Raw genomic sequence first — 20,604 nt, forward strand, 5'->3', positions numbered from 1 at the left:
TGGCTCCCACTTTCCAGGCTTCCCTCCCGTGGAGCCATTCTGGCATGCTGTGTTCAGATTTGCCCAATTCTTCCAAACAGTTGCTGAAAACATCTCTAATACTGACAGTGTCTTCAACGGCAGTTTACGTTAGCAATTACACAGTCCAAACAACTTTAACAAAAATTTGCCACACGAGCAGATGACGCTTCAGAGCAGCATTGGTCATTTGCTAAAGCCTAACGCATGGACAGGTATCCCTCTCTTCTCGAAAGTTCGCAACACGCCACTTGGCTTTTAGGAAAGTCCTACTAGCAACTGTTTTCAGTGACCAAACGAAATGGGAAGAGGATTGTCGCTCTCATGAAAAACAGCGAAAAGGGAAAAAAGGAAAATAGCTTCAGCGAGTTAAAAAGAATAACAGCTTCAGCATTTGTTTTGCAGCGGGGCTTTACGCAGGCACCGTACACCCCGAGCAGCGGGTAGCGCCCCCACGCCCCTTCCCTGGGAACTACACTCAGCTTCAAGCCACCAGAGCTCTGACCTTTGTGAGCATCTTTGCTCTGTCTTGATTTATTTTGTACATCCACTAACAAGATGTGTGGTAGGTATCAGAAAGCCTAAAGGAGGATATTTTTAGGGTCTGGGTACACTCAAAATGTTTTCTGCCTAAATCAATGGTAGTTGCTTCTTCATTTCACACAATTTTGGCTTATGAAAGTTTTTACACGAATGCTCTACTTCTGGATGGCAGGAGAAGTCTGTATTTTAAAAGCATATTTATAAACGGGGTGCTTTTTAAAAGCATATTTATAAAGCTACCACATTTTCCTCCTGCAGATTTGCCAAAGAAACACAAAATAAATTTCCAACACATCAATTGTTTTGTAAATAAATAAGTCTTGTTTTGAGAGGAAACCCTATAATGGTTTTAGAAGTTCTGGAGCATCTGCAGTGTGTGACAGTGCATAGTTAATTGTCACATTGTTCAAGAAAGCCCAAGCCATTAGGCGCGTTAAGTTTCACAATGGACAGAATAAATCAAACTATATGAAGCTCGAGATGAAAGCCAGCTTCACTAGCGCTGGTGTTTGCATTGCTGGATGGTACCATGCCTACCCACAAAAATGGAGGGACAGACTGAAAAAATGAGAAATGGGAGCTGAAAGATTTCCCCAGAGTCCTTCATTGGGCCCTCCTCAACAGGACTTCTTTATTTCATTGTAAGTGTCTTATTCTCCCAGAGTATCAGACATGCCCATTCAAATGTGTACATACATCCCAAAGGGAAATGTATGGAACATTTCCATCATCGGTCACTTTGAAAAACTTAATAAGAGTTTTCTCATAACTAGATACTGTCGGAGCAATTAATGTAAGTCTGAATGTATTCACTTCTCTCCCATTTTTAACTTTCCTTACCTAGAGCTGTCAGTAGTGCCATCAATATATTGAGTATTGATAGGGATACGACAACAGATTCTATCCTTCTGGTGTGAACTGATTGCCTTTAATTGTGCGAACAAAGTATTGATTAAAAAAACAAAAACAAAAACAAAAAACCTCCTTACCTAACTAGAAATCTGATACTTTAGGGTCATTTAAACCCAACAGTGCTTTGAATTTCTTTTTGCAGAATATATTCTAGGACTCCGACCATTTAAAACTAAGTTTTTACATTTCTCAAATACTTAGCCCCCTACTGATAGACTTAATCCCCTGCTCAGATATAGGTCCAGCCAGCCCAGTGGAGTGCTGTGTAATCTGTTTACGTCATCAAAGCTAATCCATTTTATTTTATTTTTAATTTTTTTTTACATTTATCTATTTTTGAGAGACAGAGCACAAGTAGGGGAGAAGCAGAGAGAGAAGGAGTCACAGAATCCAAAGCAGGTTCCAGGATCTGAGCTCTCAAGACAGAGCCCAATGTGGGGCCCGAACCCACAAACCATGAGATGGTGACCTGAGCTGAAGTCAGACGCTTAACCGACGGAGCCACCAAGGCGCCCCGAAGCTAATTCATTTAAAACTGCATCTCGGAATACCATAACCCATTGAAGTCATAGTTTAGCAAACAAAGCCAATAGATTCTCAACGAATCACTTACGTAAGGGATATTCAACCAGTTCGGATTTATTTCTCCACATAAAGACCACAAACAAACAAACAACAGTAGCTTCTCAAAACACTGGATGTTCTTCTCTAACAGAAATACCCCTGGTCATTGGACCATCATCCTGACAGCTCTGATTTTCTAGAAGATGCACTTGTCCATATTTATAGCAACTGATGGGGTTTCCGTGTATTGCTTGTGACGTGTTGTTTAGACCAGAAGGACAGTGTATACTACAGAAAATTCATCTTGGGAAACCAGGCAGTATTTCATATTTCAAAGGCCAAAAGAATAAAATGATTTCAAAAGATGTACTGCCTTGTGTGCTTTCAACGAAAGCGTCAATTCATTTTTAAGCAGAACATGGTAAGTAATCATAATCAAACTATTCTTTGGAGAGCCTTTGAATCGTTTTTGCTTTATTCTACAATATTGCTTAGTAAAGAGCATTGCCCGCTTTCTATTTCCTGACACATTTTGAGGTTACAAGTACAGAGGTTTGCAGGGACACAAAACGGGAATTCACTCCACTCAAATTACCATTGGCATTTCGGGCCTTTCCATTGGTGATTTTGGAACTCCATGCAGAAATGTCAGAAAGAGTTTTATCCTTTGCCGACAGAGACAAAATCAGAGAGGGCATGAAAATGAATTCCAATTAAATTGGAATGTCGGAGCCTGAACTCTGCCTGTGTATCTAGATGCCTATTTAACAACATGGAAATCATATGCAAAGACGCTATTATTCTGACTTTTAAACAGGTGACAACTGCTTTAACATCTCTAATAATAAAAATAATCCCTTACATTGTGAAGTGCTTCTCCTTTTACTGAGGATTTTGCACATATATCATCAAGGTCATAAACAGAAGTATAATTTAGGGAAAGTCAATAGAGTTAGCAGAAAAAATACCTATTAAGTCATACCTTGCCATTTGGTAATATTAAAAGTAAATGCGTTAACATTCAATATTCCTCATGTTCATGACTATCAGAACGGCTGACATTTTTAAATACAGTCTTTTATCTTAAGCAGGCATTACCATATATTCCAGAAAAGTGTCATCTCACACACATACCACAGTTTTCTTCATCACTGTCATCGTCACAGTCAGCCTGGCCATCACACCTTCTGGAAGCCAGAACGCACCGTCCAGAGCCACACTTGAAGTGACTAGGTGAGCATTCTGTTAAAAAAAAAAAAAAAAAAAAACGAGCCGTTTTATATTCGATACACAGAAAACCTGGGACCATCAACCGATTTATCTATTTATGGGTGGGCTATTGCCAAGGAGCTAGTCCTGAAGAGAAGATAGTCTTCTACAAAGCTGAGCCAACCAAAGTTAGCTTGGCTCTCTCTGCTTGCTGATCGGGATCTTTCTCCTTCACCCTTGGCATCGTCTCTCCTGTCGGTTGTTGAGTATCTTTTTGCTTTCCAGCAATTAACCACCTTCCCGAATGGACAACCATGTCCATTCGATGGATTGCCAGGGTCTGAAATAACCCATGGGGACAATGCTTCTAACTACCTAGCTGCTCTTGATGTGTTCAAATTGTTTGCAGTTCTAATCCTTCTACCAGGTGGGCAGGTCCCTGATCCCATTTCACTACTTGATGATCCTATGTTGTCAAAGTCTCTAAAAACTTTAAACTTGAAGTAACCAAGGCCTGATGTTCACCATTACCTTCAGGACCCCTAGTATAATGGGCTCTGTGAGTTGAGTATGGTTAAGATAAGTACCTGGAAAATTACATACATCTCTGCAATTTATTTTTAAAGTGAAGACAATGTTTAACAGATCAGCACCAAATTCTTCAGTGTAATCAAGTGCATAGACTCACTCACCCATGCCACCACCTGATTGACAACTAAATAGAATGCAACAAGAATAATAACAACAGAGAAATGTGAGAAGGTAGCTGATCTATTTGTCCATGTTAGATAACTCACGGTAATTAATTTAAACATTAACCTTCCACATCTTCATCAGGCATTAGGCAAGTTTGGTTGTCTGAATGTTCCTCTGGAAATTGACTGCAATCTGTATCTTCCGGCCACTGAAGGCCCACGATCCCAAGAACAGACTCACAGTGTTCTTTGGAGTGCTCACACAGTGCTCTGAAAGAGTAAGAAAGATTAAACACAAGAAACAGAAATAGCTACATCTGAAATGGTATGTTAGGCATACCGTAGGGTTCTAATTCTGCATGCATATGGGTCTATGTGTATATCAGGTGAGTGTATATACCAATATATATAGATGCACAGATACATAACAGATATTCAGAAAACAAAAAGAATAATACTTCCACAAAGGAAATTCATGCCAGCAACATAATTTCACCAAAAGAAACTTCACTGAAGAAACAGAAATAAAACTTTGCTGTGTGTATTTTTATTGAAATATATTTCACCTATAACATGATGTATATTTAAGGTGTAAAACATGTTGATTTGATAACATTTATTTATTATAATGTGATGATAGAACCTCTATCACATCACATAATTATCATTTCTCTTTTGTGGTTGGAAAAGTTAAGATCCAGATTCTTAGGAAGTTTGATGATTATAATACAATATTGTTGCCTATATTCACTATATTTTGTGTAAGATCTCCAGGACCTATATATCAATTAGTTGCAAGTTTATGCCCTTGAACAGATTCTCTTCTGTAGTTTGCTTTTTGCATTCTCTCTTCTGTCTTTCAGGCAGACACATTCTCCGATGCTTTTATGGCAAGTCAGGAAGTTCCCGATATCAGTTTGGAGAGTCTCCCACCAAGGGTCATGGAGTCTATACCATACGCTCAACCTCAGAGGTCTCTCCCTCTGGGGAACAGCCATGTGAGCCATTCCATGTGCCAACTTGGCTTACCTAAGGCACTGCTAGCATCACTTAAACTTGGACCACTAGTGTTGAAAAGCTTGGTACCTCCCCAAACCCATCTATACTGAGCCCAAGTCAGCTAAAATAAACTGTGTTTGTTTCTTTTGCTTTGTAAAGAAAATACACACTAAGCATTGTGCTAGGTGCTTTCATGTGTGTTATCACATTTGTACAAAGCATGTATATATTTTTTCTTGAGGGGTAGAGAGAGAAAGAACCAGTGGGGGAGGAGCACAGGGAGAGAAAGAGAGAGGTTGAATGGGGAAGGGGCAGAGAGAGAGGGAGACAACAGAATCTGAAGCAGGCTCCAGGCTCTGAGCTGTCAGCACAGAGCTGTCAGCACAGAGCCATGAGATCATGACCTGAGCTAAAGTCGGACACTTAACCGATGAGCCACCCAAGTGCCCCTTGAAGAATTTTTTAAATATTTACTTTGGAGAGAGAGAGAAAGAGCACATGCATGCATGGAGGGGGAAGGGCAGAGAGAGAGGGGGCAGAGGATCCCAAGCAGGCTCCGCACTGATAGCACAGAGCCTGATGCAGGGCTCGAACTCACAAACTGTGAGATCATGACCTGAGCCAAAGTCAGGCACTTAGCCTGAGCCACCCAGGAGTCTTCTGACTCATAAAATTTTTAGGGGAGCCTGGGTGGCTCAGTCGGTTAAATGTCCAACCTTGGCTCAGGTCATGATCTCACGGTATGTGGGTTCCAGCCCCACATCAGCCTCAATGCTGTCGGCCAGTCAGCGCAGAGCCTGGAGCTTGCTTCAGACTCTGTGTCTCCCCCTCTCTCTGCCTCTCTCCCTCTTTCTGTCCCTCCCCTGCTCACACTGTCTCTGTCTCTGTCTCTCTCCCTCTCCAAAATAAATGTTAAGGGGCGCCTGGGTGGCTCAGTCGGTTAAGCATCCGATTTCGGCTCAGGTCATGATCTCATGGTTCGTGGGTTCAAGCCCCATGTTGGGCTCTGTGCTGACAGCTAGCTCAGAGCCTGGAGCCTGTGTCAGATTCTGTATCTCCCTCTCTCTCTGATCCTGCCCTGCTCATGCTGTCTCTCTGTCTCTCTCAGAAATAAATAAAACATTAAAAATAAATAAATAAATAAATGTTAAAAGAATTTTTAAATGAAATTTAAAAATCAATAAGCAAGCTTGGCAAAAGCAACATTGCTTCATGAACATATCAGTATATTATTCTTAACAGAACATAAAAAAAACCCTAATAAACAAAATCAAACTGTAAAATTCATTTTGAAAGCCACTGAAAATGACAGATGTACTTGTAGATCTGAGAAACAGAACTAAAGTATCTAAAGGAAGTTCACTAAAATATTGATTGGATAACATTTCAGGCTCATCTTGGGCATTTTCATATGAAACATAAGCCCTGAAATTATAAATCATGTGTGGATGTAAATTTGTTCCAGAGAATACTGCATTAGGGAAATTTTTTATACATATGAAAAGAAAATCAAGCCAAGCATTTTTTAAGTATTATCAGAAGTGATTATGCACTATCCTTGACCTTGCTTAGCAAAAGTCGAATAAAATTGAGAAGTAAGTTTTTCACATAAAATGGGTAGATGTTTTATTAGGGATACTTTAAAAAGCATTTTCCAGAAGTTTTCAGAAATATGTATGCACAAGGCAACATTAACTTTGACTCTGTTCAGTTAATTTATTAGTTCCCCAACTCATTTTGAAATTTTATTGTTTCCTGTCCTCTATAAATGCCTCCTCCTTGTCATCCATTAGATATTGGGTATTTAATTTATTGTTTTTCCCATCTGTCCACTGTATTGATATTACTGCTTTTTCTTAAAGCTCTAAGTGACTTCTGATCCCAACATAGGGTGTCCATAGTTAGTGCTCACATTCGGACAAGCATGTCTATATATTCACCCCTTGATGGAAAACAGGGTGGAGAATGCAGCAGCCCACCTCCGTGACCACCTCTTGTTAACGGCACCGTCTATGACTACACCGCAACACACGGCACAGGACAGACACCAACTGCCACTAGACAGTAGTGTTCCTCTCCCACCATCAGAGCTGATGTTCACTCCCAGCCACCAGTCAGAAGGCTTCACGTTTATGCACATTCACTTACTCTCCCAACAACCCTTACTCTCTTGATTTCACAGACAGAAGTAGAAGACCCGGCACTGGGGGAGACAGAAGAATCTGTCCCAGGCCATTAGGCAGGGAGGGATCACCAGCACGTGGACCAGACAGTGGACTCAGGAGTAGTGCTCTTACCCTGAAGTAGGACATCGCTCATTCTAAATCTAAACTGCAGGCTTGAAATTCTGCCCCTTACTTCATCCAAACAGGTAGCCTGGCCAACCATCAGGCCATACCTTATGTAATGTCCCTAACTTTTTTTTTTAAACGTTTAGTTATTTTTGAGAGAGCGCAAGCAGGGGAAGAACAGAGAGAGAAGAACAGAGGATCCGAAGCAGGCTCTGCGCTGACAGCAGTGAGCCTGATGTGGGGCTTGAACTCACGAATCGTTGAGTCAAAGTCTCACATTCAACCGACTGTGCCACTCAGGTGCCCCTTTGTCTCTAACTTTTGAGTGCTATCTGGAGGCAGCATTTTATTTAAATTTTAATATAATTTATTGTCAAGTTGGCTAACATACAGTATATATACTGTGCTCTTGGTTTCAGGGTTAAATTCCCTTGATTCATTGCTTACATACAGCACCCAGTGCTCATCCCAACAAGTGCCCTCCTCCATGCCCATCACCCCAGTTTCCCCTCTCCCCTGCCCCCTCTCCCTCCACCAACCCTCAGTTTGTTCCCTGTATTTAAGAGTCTCTTATGGGTTTGCCTCCTTCTCTGTTTGAAACTATTTTTTCCCCTTCCCTTTCTGCATGGTCTTCTGTTAAGTTCTCAAGTTCCACATATGAGTGAAAACATGATTATCTGTCTTTCTCTGACTGACTTATTTCACTCAGCATAATACCCTCGAGTTCCATCCACTTTGTTGCAAATGGCAAGATTTCATTCCTTCTCATTGCCAAGTAGTATTCCATTGTATAGATAAACCACATCTTCTTTATCCATTCATCAGTTGATGGACATTTGGGCGCTTTCCATGATTTGGCTATTGGTGAAAGCGCTGCTGTGAACATTGGGGTGCACGTGAGGAGGCAGCATTTTAAACACATCCATGTTGCCAGAGAAAAAGGCAGATACACTCCATCTTCTGTTAACTCACATTGCAGAACACTTCTTGACCCACCAAAATGAAATGTGGATGATTTTATTGGATTAATGTATGTGAACTATTATCAAAGGTAGTTCATGCCTCCCTCATGTGGTACTTCAGTAATTAATTCAAATATTAATTTTCGAATTCTTATTTCTTTACCATTTAAATACATAATTTGTTAAATATGGAGCTCCTTAGCCATATGGACTTTGTCTAAATTCAGACTCAGTCTCTGCCCACTTGGTTCTCCCTGAGGGGAAGTGAGGGTGCTTGGGGGAGACCCCTTGGGTTACCTGCAAGGTGGGATACGCTGGCTTGTGTTCACGTCACACTTTGGTACCAAAATGGTGCAAGCAAAGAACATGAGGTATTTGTAACAGTTGGTTTGAACCAGTGCAGGGAAAAGAGAGGACTCCCAACTGATGGATGCTTCCTTTTGAGTCCTGTGGCCAAGGTAATTTGGATAATTTGTATGGTTGTAGGGTAAATTCATGCAGAGTTCCAACGTGATTGGTTCACATTGACCTAACAAGAAAACAAAACACACATACAGGTATATATCTATGTCTACATCTAAATCTCTATCTCTATCTATCTATCTGTCTATCTATCTATCTATCTATCTATCTATCATCTATCTATCTATAGTAAATTTCATATGCAAAACAATTTCTTACAAAATTGAAATCTATCTTATCTTCTTTAAAAAAAAACAAAGACTGGAATGCAAGCAGTATATAACTTCCATCAAAAGGTAAATAATTTGGTTAAAGAACTACCAAACCAAGAATCATTTTTTATGTTATAGAAAGTCTTTTTTCATTTTTCCCTTGGCTCAATCTATCTGAAGGTGACTCTCCTTTGTATTTCCTTTTACCCATTTTGTCTTCTGATTTATTTATTACTTCTTTTTTTTTTATTTTGTTTTTAAGTAGACTTCATGACCAGTGCAGAGCCCGATGTGGGGCTTGAACTTATGACCCTGAGATTCAAAACCTGAGCTGAGATCTGTGAGATCAAGACCTGAGCTGAGGTCAAGAGCTGGATGCTTAACCAACTGAACCACCCAGCACCCCAATCATTTATTAGTTCTTAATGAATATATCCCCTCATTTTCACAGCCATTTAAAAAAATCAATGAATTTGGTTAAATAAAGTTCGGTTATTTCTTTCTATACATTTTGATTGTTGATCAGTCGATTTAAACATAAGGCTACAATATTTCAAGACAAGAGAGGGCTGAGCTCTCATTAGCTACCCATGGGTAGGAGACAAAATACTAACCCTTCAGCTTGGCATCCAAGACTGTCTCAGACTCCAACCACAGCCTAACTTTCCAGACTCACCACCAAAGACTGTTTCGTCAGCGGAATTTCTTCAGTGACAACAAATATGTTAAGAATTACATGCGTCTGTGGGCCCGGTTAGCTCTTCTCTCATCTTTCCCTGACATACTTGTAATCACCCCTTAAATGCAGTCACGGTTCTAGCTGCCAGGTGTATACAACACCTGCTGCCTGGAATGATCCTTTCCCATCTTCTCCACCAGGCGAGCTCCTCCTTGGCCTGAAGGCCTCACCATGCTCACCTCTTCTGGGTAGCCTTCCCAGCCAACCACTCTCCCCCTCCCACTCCCAGTAGGTGCTGAGCACCACATCACCTTAGGCATGTTCCTACCACACACTCATTGTCCTCTACTGGATTCTTTACTTACTTGTGTCCCCCACGTAAGTTAGAGATTTTTGAGAAATGAGACTTTATTTCTTGATCTCAAAGTCTGTACCTAGCACAGCGCCAGAATGGAGGAAGGAAAAAATTGGGGGGCAAGGACAGTGTTGGGAACCCTCCTGGGCACTTAAAATGCAAAAATCACAAAAAAGACAGTCCCTGCCATTAAAGCACTCTGCAATTTTTATAGGAAGAAAGACACATTTTCTGGTAGCTGTTGTATAACATGAGGATAGGACAGCAGTGTTAAAAAATACTAAGAGGCCAGAGGGACCAGGCAGACGATAACAGCACAGGAAACCTTTCCAGGACAATGGAACTTAGGGAACTGCGGTAGGAAGTCTCCCTGTTTCCTCTCTCTGTTTGCAGGAGTCGTGTCACACTCCCGGGAGGTGGGAGGCAACCAAGCAAGTGTGTTGGTGAATCAGCCCAGGCCCACCAAAGACTCTGGGCCTTATCAAGAGTCATTATTCAATTAAGTTAATTATTTGACCAAGAGGTGGCATGCATGCAGATAGATTGGTAATGAAGACTGGGGTGAAATATTAACATCACTCTGGGACCACTTCTCATTTTAAAGCATCTGAGGGCTTCGAGGAAATTACATTGATAAGGTGTCTGATGAAAAGCCTTCCTGACAGGGGCGCCTGGGTGGCTCGGTCGGTTGAGCCTCTCACTCTTGATTTTGGGTCAAGTCATGATCAAGCCCCACATCGGGCGCTGCACCAGTTTGGGTTTCTCCCTCTCTCTCTCTGGCCCTCTCCCGCTCGTACACGTGCACTCTCTCTCTCTCTCTCAATTTCTCTTGCAAAATACATAAACTTAAAAAAAAGCCTTCTGGACAAAGTGTAATTAGGCTCTGTTTACTGGAAAAAAAAGTAACATTGCAAAGTTGACATAACCTTTTTTTTTAATGTCTTATTTATTTTTGAGAGAGAAATAGAGACAGTGTGAACAGGGGAGGGTCAGAGAGAGAGGGAGACACAGAACCCGAAACAGGCTCCAGGCGCTGAGCTAGCTGTCAGCACAGAGCCTGATGCGGGGCTCGAACACACAAACCGTGAGATCATGACCTGAGCTGAGGTCGGACGCTTAACCGACTGAGCCACCCAGGTGTCCCAACATAATCTTGAGGATGAATACAGGGTGGAGAGAAAAGACGCACAGGAGTGTGGGGCTGGCTCAGTGTATCATGTCCATTGATTTGTGAAAGAAGAATAACATTTAAATATTTGGATTTCATATTACAAAAAATGCATGTTCTTCATAACAATAAAAACAATGCAAGATGTGTAAAAAAAGTTCATGGACTCCCTGCCCTCCTTTCTCACTGACCCTCACAGACAACAGACTGAGTCTGAATCCTTCCATGCCTTTCACTGGCTCAGACAGGCATTTACATACAAGCATTTGCATACATGCATTTACATACAAGTATTTGCATACATGTATTTACATACAAGCATTTGCATACAGGCATTTACATACACGCATTTACATAGAAGCGTTTACACACATAGAAAGAGGTTGCTTGCTTGCTTCTGCCAGAGTAGAACCCACCATTCCTACGATTCCTCAATTTGCTTTTGTTCTTAATTATTCATCATGACTGTCTTATAAGTCAGTAGATACAGCTCTAACCAAATTTTTCCCTAATTTCTTTAATATATTTTTTACAAAAATGGGATGACGTACACAGATTTTTGATGCAGTCCTTTCCCTTCTTGTATATGCCTTTCCTTTCTATCTCTTCCTCTCCACCCTATCAAGTTTTAACGTTTTATTGGCATGCTTTATTTAGATGATTAGTAGACCTATCACATGGATAGTTTTTTCTCTTTAATATGTGGAAACTACCACATTAATGATTTGAGATGAGATATAAGCTTTCAGCGTTTCAGAGCCAAGAAAGATAAAAGGATGGAGTTGTAATCATATATTATTCTGGAGATCTCTACTGAATGTGGTAAGGGCGACTGAATCTTGTTAAGGAATTCTTCATAGAGTGCTAAGCAATATAAACTCTCAAGTTCTATGATTTACAGTATCAATAAGCTTTTTTATCTTAAAACAATGACTCACTCACTAGCTTGATTTATGACAGCCACTAGAGGGCAGTCGTGTTACAAACATGAGGATGTTTAAATCCTGCAGAACTGTTTTTAATCCAAGTTTGATGCCGTGCTTATCAGTACATTGTCCTGAACACAGATGAGGTTTAATAAATATCTGTTGAAAAAATATAATAAATATTTATATTTAATAAATATCCTAATGGAGTCTTAATGATATCCCACTTTTCAAAGTCTGAAAATAGGTTTGTTCAATTCAACCTAAAGATGGAATTGTTAATGATGTTACGTCCTTGAAGGGATGAAATACTCTGAAGCCACTGGAAATCATGAATTTTTTTAATGTTTATTTTTGAGAGAGAGAGACAGAGCAGGAGCATGGGAGGGGCAGACCCAGAATCTGAAGCGGATTCCAGGTTATGAGCTATCAGCACAGGGCCTGACGCAGGGCTCAGACTCACAAACTGCAAGATCATGACTTGAGTGAAGTCAGACGATTAACAGACTGAGCCACCCAGGGGCCCGTGGAAATCATGTCACTTACATAAGGAAAATGTTGTTTTCAACATGCACTGGTATATACAATATTATAAGATTCATCTTTGCCTCAAACTCTGTATTTTTTATCAATATTTTTAATAGCTTGATGAGTTTTATGGGGTGAACATCCCTGTACCTACCACCCAGATCAAGAAATTGAACTTTGCCAGACATCCCAGACGACCTCCATATACCCTATCTTCTATCAACCTTCTCCTTTCTCCACAGAGTAGCTACTGAGTTCACAGTCACCACATCCTTACTCTTCTTACAGTGTGTAAGTGTGCACTGCACCCTAAATACTAGAGTTAAGCCTTGCCCATTTTTTAAAACTTGTTTTGTCTTCTCCTCCATCCCTTAATTTTTCTTAAAAATTTTTTATTTTGAGAGAAGGGAGGGTATGCACTGGTGAGCAGGGGAGGCACAGAGAAAGGAGAGAAAGAGAGATAGAGAGAGACAGAGAGAATCTCAAGCAGGCTCCATGCTCAGCACAGGACGCGATCACAACTTTGAGATCACGACCTGAGCTTCAATCAAGATCCAGACACTTTGGGGGCACCTGGGTGGCTCAGTCGGCTAACTGACCGACTTTGGCTCAGGTCATGATCTCGTGGTCCGGGAGTTTGAGCCTCACATCACGCTCTCTGCTGTCAGCACAGAGCACACTTCAGACCCTCTGTCCCCCTTTCTCTCTGCTCCTCCCAGCTCATACTCTCTCTCTCAGTAAATAAATAAATAAATAAACATAAAAAAATTAAAGAGAGTCAGATGCTTAGTTGATTGAGCCTCCCAGATGCCCCATCCTTTTATTATTAATTGAAGTTTAACTACTGAGGAACCCAGAGATTTGGACTGTAGAGTGTGCCAGAGTTTGAAATTTGCTGACCACTCATTCCTGGTGAGTAAATATATTCCCCTGTCATTCCTATTTCCCGAACACTGGCAGCTGAATCCAGAGGGTTGATGAAGCTTCCTCCCTCAGGTAAGACTACAGATGCTATGGTGTTCTTTCATCAGAAGCCGAAGTATAACCGATTTCTCTCCTTTGGTGATGTCAGCAGCTGTAGATGTTCAGTGCCTTGACCCATTAATTCACTGATTAATGTTACCAAACGGTAACAACTGGTTACCAAATGGTAACCAATCAGTGCACCTAAATGGTAACATTCTAATTCAATCATTTATTTTTCACTCATTAGCTGAGAATCCTTTTAGAAAGAGAACATTCCTCTCATCTATGATTTGTTCTCAAGGACTGAAGTCCTTAACCATTACACTGTCTGGCTTCCTTACTGCACCTCTAGACAATCTGTTCCTTCCAACTAGAGACTGCAAGGAGATCTCAGTAAATTGGGGGGTCAGTTGGAAGTTAGACAAAGAACAAAGCTGTCTGTTGCTTCCTCAGCATTGGAGGGAAAAAAATCATGAGTCAACATGTAGCAGTAACAGTTGACGGAACACTCTAGGAACTTGAGAGTTCCCGGAGTATGACAGTCCTACTTGGCTTCGTACAGCTATGGCGCCCATCGACACAGAGAGGAGGGGGAGGACATATGCCCAGGAGCTGCTCTTTCCACAGGGTTCCCCAGCTGTTGGGATTGCATATAGCCAGGTGGAAGTAAGGATTAGCCCCCCACACCAGCATGAGGGGAAATAACATTCCTGCTCCTAACATCTAAGGCAAGAATGTGTCTGTACTTTGCCTCCCAGGAAGGCATAAATATGTTAAATATTCTGGATTGTACATGGCTGTGGGAATACTGTGAAACTTCAATCTTCTCAGTAAACCATATCATCAGAGATGTGGTTTGTAGTCTTTTTTTTTTTTAACTGTAGGTAGGTATATCAGGGAGTCTGAGATAAGCCATGGACTTCACTGAAAACTTTAAAAACTATGAAGACATTTTTTTAAATTCAGGGATGTCCCTACCCTTGCAGCCTAGCAATGAACAAACTGCTAATGTATCATTCTCAACCTTGGCTGTCTACTGGAATCACCTGGAAATTTAAGAAATACTGATGTCTGGGTCCTGGTTAGTGTGTCTTCAGGGACCATTAGTAAGTTATATAATATTTTATGGGATAGTAAGAACAAGTGTCTTCAAGAACTAGAATCCCAGCAACTCCGGGACTAGGCTGACTTCATCAGACAGAATATCCACATTCTTCAAACTCACATTTCCATTAGTATGGAGCCAGAGAAAGACAGGGCTATGTAGTTATGCCTCTGAATCTAGGTAATGATAGTCTTTCTAACGGTAAAGATCTTCAAATAATTAATCACATTTTCAAGTGCATGATGTTTTCTGAGAGAAGATGCTCCTTGACCAACTTTATAGACATACCATCATGGAGCTCTTGGAAAAATGAGGGAAAAAAGTCTTTACTCACAACTGGAAGTTAGAGATATACACTATTTTTAATAACAGAGAAGGAGTGAGGGACCAATGCCTAGCCCAGAGCCCGGAACTCAGAAGATGGGATGATCAAATGTCTGCTGAATACATATGGGAAGAACCTGGCAAGAACATTTGTGGTGAATGTGGAAGCTAATGAGACAGTGAAAGCTAGGAACATTGTTTGAGTGTATTTAAGGAATATAAAGAGAGGGCCGCCTGGGTGGATCAGTGAGCTAAGCCTCTGACTCTTGATTTTCACTCAGGTCATGATCTCACAGTTCATGGGATCAAGTCCCACATGAGGCTCTGCACTAACAGCATGGAGCCTGCTTGGGATTCTCTCTCCCCCCCTCTTTCTCTGCCCCTCTCCTGCACTCAAAATAAAGAAATAAACATTTTAAAAAGAACATAAAGAGAAAACTAAAATAGTATACATGAGTGGAAAGATGGCACTATGATCTCCCATACCAAAAAGTTACCTCCAGGAAGGCAGAAATCGTGTCTCCCTTCTTCACCATTAAAGTGCCTGGTGCCCATCCCAGAGCCTGGAACATTGTCTGCACGCTATAAATACCAGTTGGCCATGAGCCAGAGTTCTCTAGTGCCCTTCTTTCCACTTCCCTTTTTGACAGGTGTAACACATTTTAAAGTTTTATATTCTCACATATTTCAAAAATGGAGAAAGTGGGACAATATACGGTCAATTCCTCCCCACCCAAATTCGACACAGGCTAACACTGCCCTTTCAACGTTTTTTGAATCTAACACTAAGTGCCATTCCATGTTGACAACCCCCAAAACTAATAATAAACACATATCCTGGAGATGACACTGTCACTGTTTAAAATTACTTATGCCAAGTTCAAGGTATAGTAAAGAAATAATTCTGAAAACCTTCCAGAGCAGAATGGGAGATAAAGCAAAGTGAAACAATGGACCCAGAACATACAGATACAGATACATACATGCGATATGTACACACACTTACTTACATCAGTTTAGGGTGAGTAAAATGTCAGTATGTCGTAATGGTTAGATTTATATCTATCTCAACTGTTCTCTCATATGGAAATGGAAAAGGTCTGGGGATTGTCCTCTTCCCTAAAGAGTTATTAAGTGCTCATGAAAATAAACAAAAACTCCTCAGTCTGGGTTTTTCACTGGCTGCCTCCCTCACACTCCTGTGGTTACAGGAGCAGCCCCTATAAGCCCTATAGTGACGCAGAAAGGTCACTGGGTAAAACTAGAACCTGAACCCTTTGGCCTTTCATCTGGGAGATGACCTTTATACTTTCTTGCAAACGAAAAGCTGACAGACCTGCTTCTAAACCTCAAGCCCCAAGCTGAAGCTGAGGCCACAAATTCATTATAAAAAGTGAAAGAAGTGAGCAAAATAGGAAAGTGGAGCCACAGAAAAGAAGTCATAACTAGAAATCAGAGTCTTTCAGGGTTTTTTGATTCATTTTTCCATTTCCCACGAGAGTCTATACAGCCGTCTGCGATCCCTGCCCAATCTCTCTCCCCCAGGATTTCCCTCTCCTGAGAGCTACTTTAGAGAAAGCCACCTGTTTACACCATTTGTCACCAAAGCAAATTTACATAACAGCCTCAAGATCATCCCAGGCCAGCAAAGTTCCCGGAAAGGTGAGAATACATTTTATTAGGAGAACAGACCTGCCACGGTTGTATGTGGCTGTCTAGATGACCTTCGTATTCCCTTCTTGGATAAAGTTTCTATTTTTGAAGCTGTGCTTTCAGACAGAAGAAAGATAGCATCTGCCCATAGATGGAGCCAAGAAAGTAACATATAGGAGCTGATGTTGAATCGAAAATAATGGTAATGATGTTAAGCAAGGTGGATTTATAGGCTGTTCACAATGACACATTTGTTTCTGATTTCGGTTAACTGAGACCATTTTGTTTCTTTTTCTGCTACCACACACAACCTTTAAAAAAGGAGAAAAGAAATAGCATATATATGTACACACACACACACACACACACACACACACACAGATTTGGAGGGGTTCCAGAGATTTCAACATTCTAATGTCAATTCAAAAGGAAAAAGCCAAATATACATCCTGATAAGGTGATTGCGTTTGTCAGCCGCTGTACTTACTACAGTTATTTAGACTGTTGTTCGGGTCACAAAGGGAGCTACCGCCACATGAATCAAGGCAGGAATTGTAGACACACCTTTGGTCGCCTTCTTGACACGGAGTCTGACCTACAGTGGGGGGAAAGGCACATTTGCTTTCATCATCTGTAAATTCCTTACACTGGGAACGAAGGTATCAAGAATGTCTGGTGGAGTAAAGTGGACACAACTTTAATTCCCTTCCCTTCCAATTTCTCCAAAAATACTGCACCCATGTTAAATATGTAACTTTCTGGATTAATTTTCCTGGCAACTAAAGACAACATCGTTATTCCGAAAAGGATTCTGTAGGAATGAAGAAATAGAGGCAACCTAGCCTACCAAACAGGTGATTGCGGCTTTTAATGGGGGGTTTTATGTTTACATGGGTGAATAAACTTGATTACAGCATAAAATTTAAGTGGTTGGAGAGAAAGGCCAACATAATGATCTTGGAATTTTGAATATCAAGTGATCTTATTTTAAGGACTCATTTGCACCCAACTCTATTATTCTTCCCTGTAAGGAAAATCCTTTCCCTAAAAATAAGTAAGGCATCAACACCAATACAATAAGGATACTTTATCATGGTGCAAATCATATGCAGCTGCTATCTACATTTTCTGTCTGTCCTTGGAAGGTATCACTGGCCTAGCTATGATGACCTGAGAATCGGGTTTCTTGTTTCCAAATGAGTGAAAGCAGTAACATCAGCCTAATGGCTTTTCCTTACGGTTTGTAGAAAGGAAACTGCTTTTCCCATTGGTTTCCTGGTCATTTGTAGGTTAAGTGGATAAGGTAATAAATTACTGCCCATTCTCTTTCTAGCTCTTGCTCATTATAGTCAGTTATTTTCAGACATGTCCTCTGGAATCTAGAAAATCTTGCAAGACATTTTTAAGTCTAAATAACAGTATGTATAAGTATACATAACATACTTCTTATCTATAATTCTCACACAATGTTTATTATACTGGACTCTTTCCTTCCCATTAATGTGCAACAGTATATATCATAGCCTTGAAGAAAAGAGATGCCATTCTTTTTTTTATTTTTTTACTATCATCAGGGGCAAACCATTTTTTTCAAGGTAAGCCAGGAGAATATCCATGCATTTTGTCTCTTAAAGGATTAAAAAAAAATTTTTTTTTAGCATTTATTCAGTTTTGAGAGACAGAGAATGAGTGGGGAGGGGCAGAGACAGAGGGAGACACAGAATCTGAAACAGGCTCTGAGCCGTCAGCACAGAGCCCAACGCAGGGCTCGAACCCACAAACCATGAGATCATGACCTGAGCTGAAGTTGGATGCCTAACCGACTGAGCCACCTAGGTGCCCCAGTCTCTAAAAAATTTTAGTAAGACAACCTGCATTCATGATTTCAGCTGGTATTGAGCATCCGCTATGTGACAAGCTTATGTGACAGGTGAGGCATGAGGCATTAAAAGGTAAAAGAAGTGAAATGGCTTGCACTCCAACCAGGGCTATGGCCATGAACAGAACCTTATAAGGCTGTGTGATCACCGTGCTGCTGAAGGTAAGTGGAAGGCAGTAACAATAAGGGGAAAGCTTCTCAAAGGGGTTTTTAAGGCAGGTGAGTTAAGTTGGCATAAGAAGGTAGAATGGGTTGGGGCATCTGGGTTGCTTGGTCGGTTAAGTGTCCAGCTTTGGCTCAGGTCATGATCTCACAGCTCAGGAGTTCAAGCCCTGCGTTGGGTTCTGTGGCTGACAACTCAGAGCCTCCAGCCTGCTTTGGATTCTGTGTCGCCCTCTCTCTTTCCACCTCTCCCCTACTCGCACTCTGTCTCTTTCCCTCTCTCAAAAATAAACATTAAAAAATAAAAAAATAAATTTAAAAAAGAAGGTAGAATGGGTTTCCCAAGCAGACAGCAGAGTACACAAATGCTGGAGTGGGGCGGGGTGGGGGGGCACAGGTTAGTATCACTGGAGCTTCAGAGAGACTAGACAGCAGGGCTAAGAGCAGAGCTGGAGGGCTGTGGAGGCCTGAATCTTCAGTAGGGGTGGCTTCTGCTTCCCTCCCTCCCTCGTCTTCCTAGCAGAGCCAGCCTGTGATGCTGGTGACAGTATTCTGACGTAGCACCCTCCCCTTCACTTCTGGCTCTAATCAGAGTGGCCTTCTCCTGGTTCCCTACGTATATGACTTGCTCCTTTCCTCCCTGGGACCTTTGGACAAGCAGATCCTTGTGTCCAGAGTGCTTTTTCCCACTTGCGCTCATCAAGTCGACTCCACTCCTTCCTCAGATCTTAGCTCCAACGTCTCTTCCTCAGGGAAACTTCCCTGAGGCCCTGTCCCAGCACATGCATCTCATCTACGGCACGGAAGTCCCTGAATTTTCCCTCCTGGCCGATGTCACTCCATGGGTAGACACTGACCTGCACAATTATTTGTATTGTGCCGGTCTTCCCTCGGAGCCTGCAAGGTCCCATGACCTGTTTTGCCTATCACTAGATTCCCAGTGGTTGGCCACATATTAGCACCATGATACACATTTATTAAGTTGGGTTCATTAGATCAAGTAATATAAAGTTGACACAGTTTTACTTTAGGTCCATTTTATCACATGACTTTCTTACAGCTCACATATGTTAGGAGATAGTTTATAAATCTTGCCATTGCATCCTGAAGAATCCAAAATTGTCTCAAACACAGATGAATTATGTGGAAAGAAAGAACAATTTGATCCAAAGGGAGGTGCTTGGCTGATATGCTCATAATAACTCATAGCTAGAAAAGAATCTGCTTCTGAATGCTAAAATTGGTAAAACAAAGTACTCCTTATCTGATTTTTAGGTACTAAATCTGTGATTAAAAGTACCTCCTTTTAGGTCTGGAATGCATTCCCATTACAGCTATTCTAATGATCAATATTTATTATGACAAAACTAATTTAGCTACAGGTGACAAACCTCATTAGCCAATTTGTGTTATACCCAGTCCTAGACATGTTTTAACACAACAGAAGTGTAATAATAAAAGCTCATGTTTATTGAGTGCTCACAATGTGCCAGCCCTCTGAGGTAGGTATCACTCTGAGTTTACAGGTTCACAGCCTGTGACATGACAGAGTTCAGTTATCAGCCTAAACTCAACTAGAGCCACATTTTTTTTTTTTTAAGTAGGCTTCACACCCAGAATGGAGCCCAGTGCGGGGCTTGAACTCATGACCCTGAGAATAAGACCATCCAGCAGTCACATTCTTAATGATGAGGCTATGCTGGTGAGTAGCAAGGTCACTTACAAACAAAAGTAGTGATTTTTAAGTCAAGGGCTCTTCTTTTCTGACAGAAATAGACACACTTTAAAAACCAACTTATTTGATTTACTTTTTTTTTTTTTTTTTACGAGTTTCACAGAAGATATTGGCGACCCTTTTCAAGTGTAGTTGAGTATGTTACTTGGTAATGTGAGGCATGAAACTGCTTCTCTGTGATTGATCACTGAATTCTACTCCTGAAAACGATATTACACTATATGTTAATTAACTAGAATTTAAATAAAAACTCAAAA

The 20,604-nt window shown here is 41.1% G+C and overlaps 1 protein-coding gene across 5 annotated transcripts in view; it reads right to left on the reverse strand.

Moving 5' to 3' along the window:
* The window catches only part of CORIN (corin, serine peptidase), a 247,819-nt gene that overhangs the window by 57,615 nt on the left and 169,600 nt on the right, over window positions 1–20,604 (reverse strand). For all 5 annotated transcript variants that reach the window (XM_039241111.1, XM_039241112.1, XM_039241113.1 and 2 more), the window contains exons 10-13: window positions 17,059–17,166; window positions 8,491–8,722; window positions 4,066–4,211; window positions 3,172–3,279 (exon numbers count right to left, since the gene is read on the reverse strand). In XM_039241111.1, coding sequence (XP_039097042.1) covers window positions 3,172–3,279; window positions 4,066–4,211; window positions 8,491–8,722; window positions 17,059–17,166 — 594 coding nt within the window. The remainder of the gene's footprint in view (window positions 1–3,171; window positions 3,280–4,065; window positions 4,212–8,490; window positions 8,723–17,058; window positions 17,167–20,604) is intronic.

The sequence above is a fragment of the Hyaena hyaena genome, unplaced genomic scaffold (genome assembly GCF_003009895.1).
Source record: "Hyaena hyaena isolate Hyena2069 unplaced genomic scaffold, ASM300989v1 scaffold_187, whole genome shotgun sequence".
Lineage (NCBI taxonomy): Eukaryota > Metazoa > Chordata > Mammalia > Carnivora > Hyaenidae > Hyaena > Hyaena hyaena.